The 20,422-nt window shown below is 40.7% G+C and overlaps 1 protein-coding gene across 1 annotated transcript; it reads right to left on the reverse strand.

The window, feature by feature from the left end:
- Positions 1 to 3,126: 3,126 nt before the first annotated feature.
- On the reverse strand, positions 3,127 to 8,628 carry LOC149448907 (uncharacterized). The gene is made up of 3 exons (XM_089694050.1): positions 8,447 to 8,628; positions 6,499 to 8,354; positions 3,127 to 3,165 (listed from the first exon to the last, which is right to left on the reverse strand). The coding sequence occupies exons 2-3, from the start codon at positions 8,044 to 8,046 to the stop codon at positions 3,127 to 3,129; spliced, it is 1,587 nt and encodes a 528-aa protein (XP_089550176.1). The 5' UTR covers positions 8,047 to 8,354; positions 8,447 to 8,628.
- Positions 8,629 to 20,422: the final 11,794 nt, after the last annotated feature.

The following is a 20,422-nucleotide window of genomic DNA, read 5'->3' on the forward strand; positions in this document are numbered from 1 at the left end:
TTGCTAGAGACCTGTTGCTTTGTTCGTCTAGGACTGTATACATCTTCACTGCCTTTTCTCTGAGACCGTTGGGATACACTTTGACTAAGCATATCTTGGAGCATGATCTAGAGAGTCCTGGCTCTGTACAGATCTCAGTGCACTTTGAAGTTATCGCTGGTGTTGCACTTTCTTTTTGCTCCCCACCATGATCTTCTTGAGTTGCTGGAACTTCTGATCTCCATGGTGGTGGTCCTGGGTGCAGTTCTGACAGATGTCGGTCATTGTTGCATTCTGTGCACCGTATTTCTCTCTTACAGTCTTTTGCAAGATGTTGCATTGAGGCGCAGCATCTGAAACAAATGTGATTGTCTTTAAGGTAAGCCTTGCGCTCCACTAATGTCTTACTTCTGAAACTGCGACATTTTCTTAGTGGATGAGGCTTGTTGTGTATTGGGCACTGTTTGTCTGGATCCTCAACTTCCTTGCTTGTGTTGTCTTCCTGATTGGCTGCAGCCTCAGGCGGAACTTCTGTCTTCCGCACAGACACTGTTGCTCTGCGTTCTTTGTAGTGTACTGGCGGCTGCTTCTCTGTCCTTGGGGAGCTTGCAACTCTCTTGTTCAGGAAGGCGAAGCTTGGGTCATTGCGTGTCTTAGCTTGGTCTACAACGAATTCAGCGAGGAAGACAAACGGTGGAAATGCAACTCGATAGTCTTTCTTGTATCTGGATGCTTGAGAGACCCACCTTTCTTGCAGGTTGAAAGGGAGCTTCTCGATTATGGGCTCTACTCCACGTGCTGTGTCTAAGTATAAGAGACCTGGCAGAGTTCCACTTGTCTTTGCTGCTTCTATCTCTAGGAGTAGGTCTCCGAGCTCTCTCAGCTTCTGATTGTCTTTGTTTGTCATTTTTGGGCAAGTTTCAATTTTCTTTAAAAGTGCTTCTTCTATTACTTCAGGTGACCCATAGCAGTCTTCCATTCTCTGCCAGACCATCGCAAGTCCTGCTGTTGCATCATGGACATGCACTGACCTGATTCTTTTGGCCTGCTCTGAGGACTCTGGTCCTAGGTATTTGGCGAGTAGGTCGAGCTTCTCTCTGTCGGTCAGCTCTAAGTTTTGGGTGCTGCTTAGGAAGGATGACCTCCAGGCCCAGTAGTTTTCAGGACGATCGTCGAACTTCAAGAGACCAGTGCTCACCATCTCACGGCGCATCAGGTATTTCGACACGTCTGTAACCCTTGCTGTGTCAGGTGCGTTTGTTCTGGGTACAAACGCGGGACTACTGGCTGAAAGTGACTGATGGGTTCGTTGAGGTATTTGACTAAGTCTATTTTGGTCAGATGGTTGCTCTCCTCTATTGTAGTCTAGATCTGGTTTTGCATGAGGAGAGGTTATATCGCCATCTACCTGGTTTCTTAGCGTGTTGGCGGTTTGGTATCTGAGCCCGTGATTGGTTGACTTATCACGTGGCGGTTCAGGTTCAGTCTTGTAGTGATGCGTAACATCAAAGCTGTCTGCTCCCAACTGGGTCCTTGATGGTTTCGGTGCATCACTAGGCTGTTTATCAGGGTACAGGGTTGCTTGTGATTGCACGTACTCACGGGTGCGTTGGAATGTACTGAGAGGTGTTATCAGGGTTTCCAGTACATCGCTCTCTACAAACTGAATATCTGCAGCTCTCGCGAGAACTTCGGCTTCAGCTATGGCTGCTGCAGCTATTTTCTGTTGCTGAAGTATGTGTAAAGAGGCTTGTACTTCTGCCTTTCTCCTAAGCGTTTCTGCTTCTCTCCTTTTCATTTCAGCTTCCCCTTCAGCTTGTCTCTTTTTTATTTCAGCTTCCCTTTCGGCTTGTCTCTTTTTTATTTCAGCTTCCCCTTCTGCTTGTCTCTTTTTTATTTCAGCTTGACTCTTCTGCTGCTCTTCATCTAGGTAGCCTTGCTCTTTCATAAGCTCTGCTTCCTGTATGGCATAGGAGGCCATGGCGCATGCGGCCTCGGCCTTGGCTTGTGCCCTGGCGGCGATAGCGCTGACTGAAGACAAGTTTGTGACACTAGAATGTCTGGAACTTGTATGCTTACTCCTGGCTGCCCCAGCACTGACTGACGATAGGTCTGTGACGTTTGAATGCCTGGAACTTGAACGCTTAGATCTGGCGGTTTCTGCTTTGGATGACGACAGATCCGATTTGTTATAAGTTCTCGGCGTGCTGCATTGTGACCTAGTTTCCAGCGTACTGTGCATATTTTCTTCCTGTTTGCACGAGATTTTAGGAAGGGTTAATTTAGTGATATCTTTCATGAAGCTGAGTTAGTTTCACTTTGCTATGCCTTAGACTGGCTGTGCTGTGGGGATTTCACACACACGTGCTGCTGTATTAACAGTTAAGAGTCTTTTCTGTGTTGTGGGGCTTGCTGTAGCGTTTTCACACAATGTGCTCTGAAGTAACCGTGTAAGTCTTTTTACTGTCCTGCCTTCTCTGCAGTTATGAAAGGGTTACAGAGGATTACAGGCAGTATAACCTTTGATGTCCACACAGTAAAGAGTCGATGATTGATAACCGATGATCTTTTACTGATAACATGTGACATAATGAGAATGCGGTAAAACTGAAATACAAACATAATAAACAGACATGAGTACATATCTAACTACCTAGCTATATACATAACATTCCTCAGTACATAGGAGGGGTACTTACAGACTTTGGGGGTCTAATCAAGCCCATATATGAAGAGGGAACAGCATCCCACATGTACTTGCATTGTAGAATTTCTTCAGTCTGAAGAGATGAGGTCACTTCCTCCCAAGTTAGCAAACAGGAAGTCCTGGCCTTAAAGGGACAGACACTGCTGAATGCTAAAGAATGCCTTGTGTAATACAAGGCAGCACACTCCCCACCTGGCATAATAATGATATGCCACTATTAAACTCCTGGAAGGAGTAAAACGACTTCCGTGATGGGTCTAAGGTACACCTTAGGGGTGCCCTGTTTTACTACTCTGACCTCTACTTTCCTGACTCTGCTATCACTACTAGCATCAGTCCCCACAATGAGTCCAATTGGCCACTCGTTCCTGTGGGCCTGAGAGTCTTTTAGTAGAACAACATCTCCAACTTGTAAGTTGGGCTTGTCGGCTTGCCATTTGTTACGTGGTTGGAGGGTCGTCAGGTACTCCTGTCTCCATCTCTTCCAGAAGATATCACATCTGATAATGGTGACATTGGCTTGCTCAAGATAGTCATTGTTACCCTGGTCAACACTGGCTGTTTTGCTGAAGGATCTGGCCAAGCAGATGAGTTTCCCTATGGCACGGATGAGTGACTTCCAGCTGGAAAACCTTTCGAACCTACATGAGCCAAGACCTTCTCTGGTGGTTAGAGTCTTGTAAACTGCAACTAGAGGTCTTACCTCTTTGTCTTGGTCTGGTTCTACAAGCTGAAAAGTTCCTTTCTGATCAGTCTCTTCAGTTTCTGGTCCAGTCAAGAAGGATGGACCTGTGAACCAGTTAGTCTGTTTGAGGACAGCAGCTGGTACCAGTCTAGTCCCATGATCAGCAGGGTTCTTGTCTGTACTAATGTGATGCCACTGTTCTGGACTTGTACACCTTCTGATACGTGTTACTCTGTTTGACACGTATGTGTAGAATCTTCTTGAAGCGTTGTGGATATAACCTAAAACAATCTTGCTGTCTGTGTAGAAGTTCACTGCATGGATCTCGATGTCCAGTTCCGCAATGAGTAAGTCTGCTATCTCCACAGCTAGGACAGCAGCACAAAGTTCTAAGCGTGGGACCGTGTGAGCAGGTCTTGGAGCCAGTTTGGACTTTCCCAAGATGAATCCTGCATGGCTTTGTCCCTGAGTGTCTATGACTCTAAGGTAGGCTACAGCTGCTATAGCCACGGTGGATGCATCTGAAAACACGTGTATCTCTCTTCGTTTTGTAACAGACAAAGAAACAGAGACGTATGGTCTTTGGATGCTAAATCGCTCAAGCTCCAGCAAAGAGTCTTTCCATAACTTCCACTGCATTTCTTTCTTTTCAGGTAGAGGTGTGTCCCAATCACTTTGTTCTAGCTCAGTTGTAATCTCCCTCAAAAGAGCTTTGCCTTGCATGGTGATGGGTGCTACGAACCCCAAGGGATCGTAAAGACTGTTGACCGTAGACAAGACACCTCGCTTTGTGAAAGGCTTCTCTTCCCTGGATACTCGGAAGGTGAAGCTGTCAGTTTTCAAGTCCCAACTAAGCCCTAAACTTCTTTGAAGGGGTGGTGAATCTGTACCTAGATCTAGGTCTTTGAGGTCTTTTGCACGGTCTTCTGCTGGGAATGCTTCCATTACTTTGCTGTTGTTGGAAGCCACTTTGTGCAGTCTTATGTTAGATTCTGCTAGCAAGTCTCTAGTGTTTTTTAAAATGTTAATGGCTTCTCCACTACCGGAGAAGGAAGCAAGTCCATCATCTACATAAAAGTTTTTCATAACAAATTGTTTGGCTTCAGGGTTGTGTCTGTCACCTTGCTGCGCTGCTCGTCTCAAGTTGTAGATAGCGACAGCTGGTGAGGGACTGTTCCCAAACACATGTACTTTCATCCTATACTCTATGATACCTTTGTTGAGGTCATTGTCTTCATACCATAGGAACCTCAGGTAGTCTCTGTGGTCTTCACGGACAAGGAAACAGTAGAACATCTGCTGTACATCTGCTGTTACTGCAACAAGTTCTCTTCGGAATCTGATAAGGACTCCAAGAAGTGTGTTGTTCAGGTCTGGTCCGCTGAGAAGTACATCATTAAGGGAAATACCTTCATGCTTTGCACTGGAATTAAATACTACACGTATCTGACCTGGTTTTTGAGGATGGTACACTCCGAATATTGGCAAGTACCAGCGTTCTTGTTTTTCATGCAGTGCTGGTGCTTTTTCAGCTTGATCTTTGTCAAAGATTTTCCGCATGAATTCTTGGAAGTGTTCTTTCATGTCTGGCTTTCTTTCAAGAGTGCGCTGCAATAGCGCAAGGCGTTTCTCTGCTTGCACTCTGTTGTTGGGAAGACGATGCCGTGGTGTACGGAATGGTAGTGGGGCTACCCAACTGCCTGCTTTGTCTTTGAAGACTTCTCTGTCCATGATCTCAAGAAAGAGGTTATCTTCAACAGATGGTGCTAGTTTGTCATCATCTTGAGTTCTCTCAAACACTTTGTGGCCTAGCTGATCTGAATCTTCAGCCGAGGCTGTATCTTCCAGGAACCTCTGGATGTTCTGGGGATGTGTTGGGTTAGATAGTTTCTCTTTAATCTGCATGCTGTTGTTACATGGGCAAAGACATGATGTGCGACCGTTCTGCAGCAGATTTGTTCTGTAGACATTCACCTTTGCGGGTTTGTGAAGTCCGTCCAGACATACATTTCCAACGATAACCCATCCAAGATCAAGACATTGAGCAAATGGTGCATTGTGCGGCCCATTGTATTGTTCTCTGACCTTGTGCACTCTCAGTATGTCTCTTCCTAGTAGAAGGACGATTGCAGCATCTGGGTTGAGTGTTGGGATCTTGTCTGCTATTCGCATAAGATGAGGGTAGTGACGAGCCACTTCAGGTGTGGGAATCTCTGACCTGTCATCTGGTATCATGTCACATTCTATGAGGGTAGGAAGAGTCAGCTGCGTCTTTCCATCTAATGACTCGATGGTGTAGTTGTTTGCTCTTCTCCCTGATGTCTCTATAACTCCAGAACATGTCTTCAAGGTGTATGGAGTTGAACTTCCTTTGTCACCAAAGAGGTCGAAGAACTCTGTCTTTGCTAGAGACCTGTTGCTTTGTTCGTCTAGGACTGTATACATCTTCACTGCCTTTTCTCTGAGACCGTTGGGATACACTTTGACTAAGCATATCTTGGAGCATGATCTAGAGAGTCCTGGCTCTGTACAGATCTCAGTGCACTTTGAAGTTATCGCTGGTGTTGCACTTTCTTTTTGCTCCCCACCATGATCTTCTTGAGTTGCTGGAACTTCTGATCTCCATGGTGGTGGTCCTGGGTGCAGTTCTGACAGATGTCGGTCATTGTTGCATTCTGTGCACCGTATTTCTCTCTTACAGTCTTTTGCAAGATGTTGCATTGAGGCGCAGCATCTGAAACAAATGTGATTGTCTTTAAGGTAAGCCTTGCGCTCCACTAATGTCTTACTTCTGAAACTGCGACATTTTCTTAGTGGATGAGGCTTGTTGTGTATTGGGCACTGTTTGTCTGGATCCTCAACTTCCTTGCTTGTGTTGTCTTCCTGATTGGCTGCAGCCTCAGGCGGAACTTCTGTCTTCCGCACAGACACTGTTGCTCTGCGTTCTTTGTAGTGTACTGGCGGCTGCTTCTCTGTCCTTGGGGAGCTTGCAACTCTCTTGTTCAGGAAGGCGAAGCTTGGGTCATTGCGTGTCTTAGCTTGGTCTACAACGAATTCAGCGAGGAAGACAAACGGTGGAAATGCAACTCGATAGTCTTTCTTGTATCTGGATGCTTGAGAGACCCACCTTTCTTGCAGGTTGAAAGGGAGCTTCTCGATTATGGGCTCCACGTGCTGTGTCTAAGTATAAGAGACCTGGCAGAGTTCCACTTGTCTTTGCTGCTTCTATCTCTAGGAGTAGGTCTCCGAGCTCTCTCAGCTTCTGATTGTCTTTGTTTGTCATTTTTGGGCAAGTTTCAATTTTCTTTAAAAGTGCTTCTTCTATTACTTCAGGTGACCCATAGCAGTCTTCCATTCTCTGCCAGACCATCGCAAGTCCTGCTGTTGCATCATGGACATGCACTGACCTGATTCTTTTGGCCTGCTCTGAGGACTCTGGTCCTAGGTATTTGGCGAGTAGGTCGAGCTTCTCTCTGTCTGTCAGCTCTAAGTTTTGGGTGCTGCTTAGGAAGGATGACCTCCAGGCCCAGTAGTTTTCAGGACGATCGTCGAACTTCAAGAGACCAGTGCTCACCATCTCACGGCGCATCAGGTATTTCGACACGTCTGTAACCCTTGCTGTGTCAGGTGCGTTTGTTCTGGGTACAAACGCGGGACTACTGGCTGAAAGTGACTGATGGGTTCGTTGAGGTATTTGACTAAGTCTATTTTGGTCAGATGGTTGCTCTCCTCTATTGTAGTCTAGATCTAGTTTTGCATGAGGAGAGGTTATATCGCCATCTACCTGGTTTCTTAGCGTGTTGGCGGTTTGGTATCTGAGCCCGTGATTGGTTGACTTATCACGTGGCGGTTCAGGTTCAGTCTTGTAGTGATGCGTAACATCAAAGCTGTCTGCTCCCAACTGGGTCCTTGATGGTTTCGGTGCATCACTAGGCTGTTTATCAGGGTACAGGGTTGCTTGTGATTGCACGTACTCACGGGTGCGTTGGAATGTACTGAGAGGTGTTATCAGGGTTTCCAGTACATCGCTCTCTACAAACTGAATATCTGCAGCTCTCGCGAGAACTTCGGCTTCAGCTATGGCTGCTGCAGCTATTTTCTGTTGCTGAAGTATGTGTAAAGAGGCTTGTACTTCTGCCTTTCTCCTAAGCGTTTCTGCTTCTCTCCTTTTCATTTCAGCTTCCCCTTCAGCTTGTCTCTTTTTTATTTCAGCTTCCCTTTCGGCTTGTCTCTTTTTTATTTCAGCTTCCCCTTCTGCTTGTCTCTTTTTTATTTCAGCTTGACTCTTCTGCTGCTCTTCATCTAGGTAGCCTTGCTCTTTCATAAGCTCTGCTTCCTGTATGGCATAGGAGGCCATGGCGCATGCGGCCTCGGCCTTGGCTTGTGCCCTGGCGGCGATAGCGCTGACTGAAGACAAGTTTGTGACACTAGAATGTCTGGAACTTGTATGCTTACTCCTGGCTGCCCCAGCACTGACTGACGATAGGTCTGTGACGTTTGAATGCCTGGAACTTGAACGCTTAGATCTGGCGGTTTCTGCTTTGGATGACGACAGATCCGATTTGTTATAAGTTCTCGGCGTGCTGCATTGTGACCTAGTTTCCAGCGTACTGTGCATATTTTCTTCCTGTTTGCACGAGATTTTAGGAAGGGTTAATTTAGTGATATCTTTCATGAAGCTGAGTTAGTTTCACTTTGCTATGCCTTAGACTGGCTGTGCTGTGGGGATTTCACACACACGTGCTGCTGTATTAACAGTTAAGAGTCTTTTCTGTGTTGTGGGGCTTGCTGTAGCGTTTTCACACAATGTGCTCTGAAGTAACCGTGTAAGTCTTTTTACTGTCCTGCCTTCTCTGCAGTTATGAAAGGGTTACAGAGGATTACAGGCAGTATAACCTTTGATGTCCACACAGTAAAGAGTCGATGATTGATAACCGATGATCTTTTACTGATAACATGTGACATAATGAGAATGCGGTAAAACTGAAATACAAACATAATAAACAGACATGAGTACATATCTAACTACCTAGCTATATACATAACATTCCTCAGTACATAGGAGGGGTACTTACAGACTTTGGGGGTCTAATCAAGCCCATATATGAAGAGGGAACAGCATCCCACATGTACTTGCATTGTAGAATTTCTTCAGTCTGAAGAGATGAGGTCACTTCCTCCCAAGTTAGCAAACAGGAAGTCCTGGCCTTAAAGGGACAGACACTGCTGAATGCTAAAGAATGCCTTGTGTAATACAAGGCAGCACACACCTTTTCTGTCACTTTTTAAATTGCATTTTTATTCCTTTCGTTCCTCCAGTCTGCTAGGGGAGGGGTTAATTGGGTTAATTGGTCACAGGTACCACAGGTACTACAGGAACTATATAACTTTTTGTAGAGCTCACTCTGAGCTTGCTTATTCTGTATTTTGCTTGCTGAACTTTTGAGTGGACATTGGATTAAGTGGAGTTAAAAAAACAGTGTTGAAAACAGGAGTCTTCTAAGCTGTAAGTGACAATTGATATTTCCTGATAGTAATAATAATATTGTGACTACGTTATGAGTGCTAGCAGGGTTGAAGGTTTTGTGCAGTGCACTGTGTATGCAACAATGGAGCAATACCTTCTTGATGAATGCCGCTGCAACAGATGTGAGCAGGCTGCCCTTCTGGAAGCTCATGTTAGATATCTGGAGGAGCAAGTTGCAATACTGGGCAGAACTGACAACCTTGAAAGGGGTTTTCTGCTCTCTGAGCAAGTAGCTAATGGGATTGATGTAGAGGGGCTAGTCAGGATCAGATAGGAATATGGGTTACTGTAGTAAGAGGGAGTGGTAGGGGCTCACAGAACAGGAAGGACAGCCCTGGGTTTGAGCACCCAAACAGATTTGTCAAGTTGGGTGAAAATGTAGGGGTGGCAGCCCTGGATGTCATTGCTTTCCGTAACAGCCATGAGGGCAGACCATCTGGGAGGGGTGGTGAGGGTAGTGCAGGAAGGCCTAAACAGTGGGTGGTAATAGGGGATTCTATAATCAGAAGAAGTAATTTGTCGCCAGGATCGCTTGAACTGAATGGTTTGCCGTCTCCCTGGTGCCAGGGTTCAGTATGTGGTGGACCGGGTTGATAAATTACTGGGAGGGGCTGGGCATGACCCCGCTGTTTTGGTCCATGTTGGAAGCAATGACAGAATACATGTAAGGAAGAGGCTCCTTAAGAATCAAGGTAAAGAACTAATCTGCAAGTTGAAGGGAAGGACCTCCAAGGTGATATTCTCTGAAATATTACCTGTGCCATGTGCAAAACAGGAAAGACGGGGAGATTAGAGAACTAAATGCATGGCTAAAGCCCTAAATGGAAGGGGGTCTGCTGTGCTGGAGGAGAGGTTTATGGGACAGCTGGAGGAGTATTTAAACTAGGATCGGAGTATTTAAAGTTGATCCAGGGAATATTTGATTGCCTCTTGGAGGATCAGGAAGGAATTTTTTTCCCTACAGGAGCAAATGGGATCATGCTTTGCTGGGTTTTTTGCCTTCCTCTGGGTCAACTGTGGATATAGGATTATAACTTTTTTTTTTTTTAAGGTTGAACTGGATGGACTTTTGCCTTTTTTCAGCCAGATTAACTATGTAACTATAATCTCTGCTATACACTTCACCACGTCTAGATGCCTAAATGCATTGAGTTGTTGCCGATTAACAATTTGTGTTACCAAGCAATTGATCAGGTTTACCCAATAAAGTAGCCAGTGAGTGAAGAAGCACTTACCACATGCCTAGCACTTTATCCAGACTGACAGCTAGCCACAAAATAAACCTTTGTCCTACTTATACCTCACCATACTGACTTCCACAGATGCTGGTAACCAGTTCCTGCTCTATCCATTATTTTGCCAGAAGAAAGGTAGCAACCCTTTTAAAATCACAGCCATTTTTGTTATTTTGGACATGCTGGAAACAGTATGGAGACATAAATCCCTGTGGTGGGCCTGCAATGTCCTTAGCTACAGAAAGCAGCTGGGGGAACTCATGACACAGAGAAGGTACCATCTTACAGTATATTAAATTCTTCCTTTGCTTTATAATACAAATGGAGTTGACTTTGCTATACCACCACTGTTCAATCAGGAAAGAATAGGCATTAAGCATCCCAACTGAAAGTACAAAATTAGTACAATACAACTGAAGTGGTTACAGGATGATCTAATATGTTAACCAAGACAGCCATCATACTTTAGACTGTGTGTTTGCCTGCACTGCATAAGCAGGAAAGACGTTTTCCTGGAAAACCCTTTCAACTCAAACCTGAGAAATAGTTGAGTCGCATAAGAAAATTCCACAACTTTGTGCCACACATGGCAATACATATTTGTACAATATTAGGCAAAGAAACACATACAACAATGAATGCAAGATACTGTAAAGAACAGTTCTCTAAGATAAGATCATTTCCGCCAGTATCACACCTCATGAACTTTTTTTTTTATCAGATCTTTCAAAGCTGTAACTGTGGTCACTGAGGTTAAAAATAGAATCTCTTATAGAATACATTGCATCTAAGAAATGACTAATGCCTGGAACATCCACCCCTAAATATTGAAATATTGAAGAATTAGAAAGTCCCTAGTTGGTGTATCCAACATGGAAAGCATCATATCACTCTTTACTCATGTTTTCCTGATTTCTAAAGATAAGTGAGTATAAAGTGACCACCGACTAGGTATATAAAGCCCAATCTCTGAGTTTGGTGGTAAAGAACCAAGAGCTTAAAGACTGGACCTCACTATTTGTTCCATCATGTTCAGAGTTACTATTGCTTTGTTATTTGCCTGTTTTGCTGGAAAATACTCTATGCCTCTTGCAGATCTGGACACGTGTGACAGTATGCCTTGTCAATTGCTGATTTCAAAAATACATGATCATGTAAAAGATATTCAGGTATGTATTCTCATTTATTTTTTAAGCTGTTTATAAAACAAACCTCTCTCAACTCGTCTGTATGTAATGACCGGTGAATCTTGTTACTGTTTGTAGTTGTTTATATTGTACTTTGTAAGCTCATTTCTCATTGTGAGCTATAGGTTTACCTCTGTCGATGTACTTTCTCTGCATGTTCTATGTAAAGTTTTGAAGGTACAATTTAATATTGGCCATGTGGAATTAAATATACTAAGGCACAAATTTTGACCCAAAGCATAATTTGCTATTTTCATTAAATTATATTCTAGAAATAATTATTTTTAGCCAGAAGCAAATGCAAAGAATATACTGTACTAAGGGTATTCCTGTCAACCTTGCAATTGACATTACAGGAGAGCAGGGCTTTTTAGAGAATCTGTTTACCAAACATACTGTTTTGTTTTACTAGACTAGCCCATAGATGTGTACAGTCCTACGCATGTTGGCAGACATAGGGGTTGATTTACTAAAACTGGGTGCAAAATCTAGTGCAGCTGTGCATGTTAGCCAATCAGCTTCTAACTTCAACCTATTTAATTAAGCTTTTTCAAGACATATAAATGAATATATCAGTGTGACTTCTAATGCTGCTGTTGTGAAACCAACAGTATAATACCAAAATAATGTAACAGGAATTAGCCAGTATACGTGTTTACTGAGCTCGGCCAGGACAGTGAGCTGTTGGGTGAGGATGTCCATACACAGTCCAGTTAATACCCAGTCATGCCTAGGTATAAACATTGCACCAATATTGGGTTTTCACAGGGTGCTGATATAAATTTTGCAAGATAAAGCTGTGACATATATATATATATATATATATATATATATATATATATATTATGATTATTTTATTTTTTTTTTTGTAGCGCCCAAAAGGAACACATGCAAAAAATGTAACCGACTGCACATTGGTAAGTGTTTGCTTTATGTTATTTTTACAAATATATTTGTGTGTGTGTATAGATGATATATTTCTTCTATAATACGCAGGTTCATATACTGTGTATGTACAATTATACAATCTGGATGTTACTTAGATAGTTAGGTTGAAAAAAAGACACTTGTCCATCTAGTTCAACCAATTAAAAAATTGGGCTAGAAACTAAATTTATTTACCACTATTATATACAGCATACAAAGATTTTTTTCCCCACCCTTTTGCAGAACAAAATGATGACAACTGTAACTAGTTGGAACACTTATTTGGTCTAACATCCATGGCAATGTCATGGCATTCCTGAATATGCTATTTCATTGGCATAGACATGTTTTAAATAAAGTTGTCAAAGATATTTGTGTAAACTAGAGGATAAATGGTAATGTAAATATACGAGGGAAAATAAAGGTGAATTGCATTGCGTAGTTTGTCAGTAATAAAATAGATGGCTTCATGAGGACAATCTTTGCTATGGATGTGCTCTGAAATGTTGTGACTTAAACAAAATAAACCATAGTCATATTGTGAAAGTTAAAGTAGATGTAAAGCACCTCATATCATTGACAAGTGCAATGATTTTTATTCAATAATTTTATTTTCACTTTTTATTAAATTTTTTATTTATCACAGAAGAAAGACTGTGATCATATTAATACATAATTTATAAACATACCAAGAGTCAGAACAGATTTGCAAGATAGTTTTATTGGAGAAGAAAATATGTTTATGTATTGTAACAGAATGCCAGGAACACACCTCTGTAAAGCTTGTGGTGTATCAACCTGGGCTTCTTGCAACTCTGTTTTCACCTTTTTTATATCCTTTGTTGCATTTCAACCCTCCTGCAACCTCTTCCTGTGTACATGCATGCACTCCAGCATTGGCTTCATGGAATTTCTTGGAGTGGGTGACATCATGAACGATGGACAATATGAAGCATTGAATTGCAAGGTTAAAACTCAGGAGAATATTTTTAAAACAAGGACAGAACATTGCCATCCCATAACAACGCTTGCACAATGTCCTTTATGGAAGGATCTCCAGATATTAATTTAATTAAGCAGCCGGTAATTTAAAATCACATAAATGGCAATTTAAAATGATTGAAAATTACTTTTAATTTCAATTATGTGTTAAAGCATGGGGTTTAGTAAGTTATCCAAGCATAAGAATACAGTACTAAGTGAAACAATTTTAGGATGTGTTAATACTTACAGACATATGAAGATTTTTTTCTGTTTCCTGATCTGTATGGGAAATAACCATATACTGTATGTATGGACACCCTGCAACTGCTGCAGGCACCTGCTGGCCATAGTTGGCAATCATATAATGATAAAACAGTGCCAACAAGGAATAATCAAGGGTACCACATCCTACAAGCAGAATGTGTGAGGTAAGTGGATTTTCTCGGTACCCCCCACAGACTGGACATATAACATTATTAAAATCAGAACAATTTTTATTACAAGCAGTAATTTTCCTAAAAGGTTACAGGTATAGAATAGAGTATGGATTTATATTTTTATAATCATATACTTGAGCACTTAAACGTTGAGAGAACAGTCCAAACAATGACATAATACACAGAAAAGGGGTGTCAGGCAAGTTGAGAATCAGCGATTAAGGACCTGTTCCCTCAACGTTTAAGTGCTCAAGCTTATGATTATAAAAATATAAATCCATACACTAATCTATTTTTGTGACTTGGGAACAGTTCTCCAGATAGTTTAGGAGCTTTGTTTAGTAATTTTATGACGGCTGTTTTTTAAAGAAAATTTCTGCTTATCATAAAGATTGTTCAAATTTTAATAATATTGTATGTCCAATTTATGAGGGGCACTGAGAAAATCCACTTGCCTCACAAATTCACCTTTTTTGCAGAAAAATGCTGAGAATTTTACATCAGTCATATTTATGGCCTATAAATGTGCATATGCATAAGTCCTAATTATATTCTCCACAATTCTGTGATGCACGGAGAGTGAGCACTACCAATGGCACACATGAATGATGTAGAAGAAATTACGAAAACTTCTGTCATTTTAATGTAAAGTATAATTAATCTAATAAAAACATTATTTTTTCTAGATCAATTGCAACCTGAATATTTTTAAAAAGGAGTTGAATGAAACATTAAGATGTGAGGTAAGCTGATTTCATTTTCTCTCACAAACTAACATTTTTGGTAGTGTGTTGTCTGTTTTTCAGTGTTTTTTGCACTGATAATCTCCACATTGCCACAACACTATATTTTTTCCAGCAATCTCAGTTAAAAGTCGGGGTTCTAGTCCAAAATATGAACAGGTCCTGTCATGTGCTTGTTAACACTCTCAACCATCCCATTCAGCCATAGGGCTGCTAATGTTTTTCTTTATTTACAAACCTATTAGAAGAAATTTGTTCAGCAGCAAAATTCAGCAAAAAATTTAATATTAACACATAGCAAATAGAAAAGGGTGAATGTTGACTGAGGCAGCCACTTTTGCTGCTCAAGCCCCTTCTCCCCACCATGGGGCAAAGATGTGGCAAGTACTTATTCACACCCTGTTTCCAGAAAGAAGCTGGACCCACTATGAGTACAAAAAATACAAAACAGATTCCCCACTCTAATTTTACTCAAGGGTTTTCTTCAACCACAGGTTCAGAACTGAGACAAGTCCAGCCAGTGTACACTTTTAAATGTTCTGGAATTTCTGAGGACCAAAAAGGGGAACTAAAGGGACATCATTCACTCCAATTCCATAATAAAAGTTTATTTTACAGCTGAACAGGCAAATATAAAAGACGCCCATCTGTATTCATGAGTACATCGATACTTTTTATTTTTATGCAAGCAGTATGAATACCTGAATGTCAGCCTTTTACAGTGCCTGTACAGAAGAGCTTAAACTAGGGCAGGCAGGAGCAGCACAAGGAGCCAATCAGGTGTGCTGCAATACCATGATGATAGTAAGAAAGAGCAGAGTGACAGAGAGCTGAGTTCACCAGTGTACTGCTTCTCCTTTCACTGTCCACTGAGGGGCTGGGAATGAGGAGACCTGTAAGTGTTATTGAACTACAGAAGACAGTTTTCTTGTCTCCTGCACTACCAGATACAATAGAGCTGCGTTGTGCATGCAGAGTTGTGTAAAGCTGGCCATATACTGATTAAAATTCTGCCAGTCCAGCAGGAACCAAACAAATTTCCATCAGCATGGCTGTTCCTGCTTGACAGAAGTGGATCATTTGATCGACTTCTGTCAAAGGGACATACTGGAAAATTGTTCACAATCAATGACTGATTAGATTCTGACAGCAGCAGGTGCCGCTGTCAGAATACAATGTCCTGGCGGGTGTGTGTGTTTTGGGTGGTGGTAGGACTTTCCTTCATCCACTATCAGTGCATGGACAGCTTACACCCCGGTCACATCGGGTGCAACTTGGCAAATCGTATGCCAAGTAGCACCCTATTGTCTGCAATTAGAGCGGTCATATCGGTGCGGATCTGACTTGGTCAGAGCCGCACCGATTTATAAAGTAGTACAGGTACTACTTTTGGTGTGATTTGCATAGACATCTGTGTCAGATGTCTTGCAAATCACACCTGAAATTGGAATCTCACCCGACTTTAAAGTCGTGCGATTTCACTGTAAGTTGCACAATTTCAAAGTTGGGCTTGATGTGACTGGGGGGTTATTTTCAGAACTAATTGACAAATTTACAAATCCTTTGGCAGTTAAAACAACTCTCTTACATGAACAGTATTTCATCCCTGTATTTATCTGTTTGTCTGGAGTCCAGTTTTCAGTGTTTATAAGCAACCTTTTTGTTTAATTTACATACCACGGTGATCATTACATTACAGATTTCTTAAGATAAGCTAGTATCTGTAAATCACTTCAACAGAAAATTATTTTTATCTTGAAATTATAATGTAAGAATGTTTGCTGTATAAAAACATGCATAGGATAACTATGAATATTAATGTTTTACTCTAGGAAACCAGGAAGAGATCCAATGAATGCCTACTATATACACTGCTGGAATGCATACCATACAGCTGCAAGGTAAATAGCCCACTTATATGAAGAGTAGGCTATTTTTTGGTTCATAAAACATTTGTCTGTTATCTGGCAAAAGTAATAATGGAGTCAAAGTGGCTTTCGTACATTTCTAGCAATGTTTTATACTTAAGCTGTAATTTGCATCTATTTAACAAAGCACATTGACATGTATGGTCAATACAGAGAAGGGCTTGCCCATTATCTTTTAGTGCAATATTTAGTATCACTGATCCATTGGATCATCTAGAGAAGAGGTAGTATACTCATCTCTCCAACTACCTGTGTTTCCTACTTTCCCTCCGATCCAACCATGTGGTCTTCTTGAAGGGATAGTTCACTATCAACAAAGAACTGCCTATGCAGGTAAGGGGTTTCTGTGGATAAAAACAAACTATCTGTCTCTGACTAAAGTTGAATAATGTCCTTGCTCTAGGTGTGGGCCATTTACGTGAAGCCTGACTGAAATACTCCCAGGATGTTGCTAAGTACTTCTAGGATGTTGATAAGTGAGGCCTTATCATTACTACTCATCCCCACAATCACAGGAGGGAGCCTTTTCTCTGATTCAGACTCCCTCACATGCTCTTTCTCTCCCTTGATGTAGTAGCTCTGAGCTGAGTGTCTGAAATCTCACTCCTGTGATGGTGAAGATGAGCAGTAATTACTAGGCTTCACTTAGCAATGTCCTGGGAGTATTCCAATCAGGCTTCATGAGGTATGTAAATGGCTTACACCTAAAACAAGGGTATTAGTTGACTTTAGTCAGAGCTGCACAGTTTGTTTTTAGCTACAGACACCCCTTATCTGCATAGGAAGATTTTTGGTAAAGGTGAGCTATTCCTAGTATCTTTGGTATTCCACACTTCTAGGAGTAATGGATGTCTGTGTTTCCCAGTGCACTCTGTGGCTTCATCCTCTAACTTCTACATCACTGTTGAGTCCTAAAGGGGAGGTTGTAAAGACAGCATTTCGGAGAGCGCAGTATTCGACCTGTTCTATTGCAGGAACATTTTATCTCCTTTTAGGATAGGGTTGCTTTAACAACACTCATAAAGTGCCACAGTATTGGCTATAGCACATTGCAGTACATATGAAAATAGTACATCTAATATAGTGGAGTAGTCAGGTCAGGAACCCACCTTTTTATTTTAAGAAGTTTAACTTTAAAGGACAATTGAATCATAACTGTCATTTGTCAAACATATTTCACCTTCTCATCCTCCACTGTTATAATCAAGGAAAGAGGAAGTGCACACAGTATAATTACCCACAGCTTCCTCTTTCAAGTATTAGTTTTATTATAAAAAAAGAGGACGCCTTCTTTATTTGTTAAGGGTTTAGTCACAGTTTTTTTATTTTTATATGAAGAACACTGGATTGTGGATCCTCAAAATAACTTACCCTGTGAGTTAGAACTTGGTATTTCCCATAGCATTTTGTGTGCATTGGCTATTTTACTGGTCTCCTCTGCATACTTCTAATGTCAGAATTCACTTAGTCGATTAATTATGGATTTTATGAAGAAGTGCTAGGTCAAGAATATTGGAGAGCTTTGTCACACCCTCTGCCAAGCTGGCTTATGTATAGAAAACATTTATACCTGTTACCTGACAACAATGACTCTAAGGTTGTGCTAAAGAGACCAGTACTCTGGTAGGTGGTTGATGGATTGGCAGTGCTTAAGAAAGCCGTCTTTGGGATCTGGGCGATTCTGCTTCCAAATCTTAGAAAGTGTCCATTTTGTCTTAAAGCTTCTTTTTTTCTGTATTAAAAAAATATATATACACTCTTCTGAAAGATGATGTCCTTTCTCCACAGGTCCTCAACACAACATGTCAAGATCCTGACTACAACTCTAAAAAACATAACCTGAAAAAGACCATGGCAATATTTCTTGGAACAATGAGTCGGGAGTTAAAATCAAGAGAAGATGAAGGAAACAGCTGTTAGAAAATACACGATACACTGCATAACTAACAAAATGTTATTCATATTAAATCCTTATAAATATGAATATATCTATATGAACTGTGACAACTACTAGCATAAGGTGCACACTGTGAAACTAGGAAGACATCAAGCTGCTATTGCAAATTTGGTATCTGATGAAAAATTTTTCGTAGATCCACTGTGATAATATATGAAAAGGAACTGACAGTTAACTGTATCTTAGGAAGAAATGATTGCTGCTTGACCATTCAGTGGACAGAGCGTAGCATAGCAGCCCATGTCTTTATGTGGCCTTCCGGGTATGAAGTTTCAGTGTTACTTAACTCCGGAGTGCGGACAGTTCCAGTCCTATCTGTATTTTTTGTATGTATTTATTTTCTGTTCAAGATGATGTTTTTATAGGTCCTAATATTAATGGGGCTCAATAAATCCCTCACCTAGGAGCACAATGAAAGTTAAAGTGGTAAGGTTCAAGTTCTTCAAAAATATATAAACAGCTGAGCTGCTGCATTTTTTAACTTTAAAGTCTCATGCACACTGCTGTCTAAAAACTCAGGGTATTTAGGCATGCAGGAGCTTTTTTTTACTGATTTAAATGCAGTCTGTTATTTTCAATGTGTCTTTACAAATAGGCATGTAAACATACGCTGCGCATAGATGAGTAAAAAAAATACAGAAATCTGAGTTGCCAGTCAGTATTTTATGCAGCCAAAATGTTAATTTGAACTGGTTAAAAATATTGTTTGGTAACATTACATGAGAAGCACACTAATTATTTGACCTGTAAGTCTGTGAAGAGAACTATAAGACCTAAAATGTTATCAGTACTCGGGAAACCTTTTGGAAAACGCTCTTCTAAATAGTACTAAAATATATTTATATTATACTGCTGTTACCAACTTACTAATGTAATACTTTAAAAAGAATCTGTGCTTTGCCTATGCATGGTTAAGCAACAGGTCTCTTTAATGCAGACCTTCACAGATGCATATACTTACATTATTTCAGGCTGCTTTCAAAAGCCTCATGTAAGCTATGAGTCTCCGGAGTTGTAGCCCATGCCTATGACAATGAGTCGCCTGTTCATCTTTTAGATGGAAGTACCAGTTTTTTCCTTGAGCTCCTGGAGATGCCACTTGAAAAAGGGATTAAGACAAACCTGTAAATCTGGAGACTCATTTTGTTCTACATAGCCCCTGCTTATTATACAGAATGAATTATTATCTTGAATCCAGACACACTGAGTTGAAGTTATTTTTTAATCCATGTATATGTAAGGTTAAAGCACTGTCATTTCTATGCCTCATCTTGGCCTTACATTTTTTTGTTATTTATTTTATTCATTATTTTTATTTAATTTTTGTAATTAATTATTATTTATATTTGTGGTTATATTCAACAGAGATATTGTATGCTTTATTTATTAAACATTATACATATTTATTTCTAAAAGTGTGAACGTGTCCTGTCTAGACAACAGAAAATAAAATTAGTTTACATGTGTTGCTTGTAGCTGTGCTTAGTATAAATGTACAGTGGGCACACATTTGCTGTTTGTAGTAAGCACATCCTGTCAGCCTAGTTTATACTTTGATAATAATCTAGGCTTAATAATATGTGCTGCACATTTGGCCACAATATCTAAGGCATGAGTTTTCAATTCCTCTACCAATTACACCCTTTTTGTCATTATTATTTAACAATGAGTGGTTGATAAATGAAAAACAAGATAGCATAATGAATAACATACTAAAAATGTTACTCCCTGGTTTTGGAAACTGCAAAACTGTATGCCACTAGGAGCAAGCCTCAATAGATGATATTTGCACAAAAGATGTGGTAGTTACACTATAAGGTCCTATTTAGTAGACATTTATTCCATCAAGTAGAGATGTTTCCATTTTACTAGATACACTTTATTGGCTATGTAAAAGTACCAAAAAAAACAAACATCAAATATTGAACCAATCTGTGTCAAATCCAGGACTCAAAAAAATGTGTATAAACAATAAAACTTGGTCAGCATAGTACATCCCTCTTGATCTACAAAGCCTTTTCTCAATAATTCCTTGTTGGTTATCCAAGTTTCAGTTTAGGGGGATATAAAAGCCTTGGATGACTCCAATAAGACCACTCTTTTGCTGTCAAATCATTAGCACGTTC

Source organism: Staurois parvus, unplaced genomic scaffold (assembly GCF_062004578.1).
Source record: "Staurois parvus isolate SC_StPar_1 unplaced genomic scaffold, SC_StPar_1.0 ptg000648l, whole genome shotgun sequence".
NCBI lineage: Eukaryota > Metazoa > Chordata > Amphibia > Anura > Ranidae > Staurois > Staurois parvus.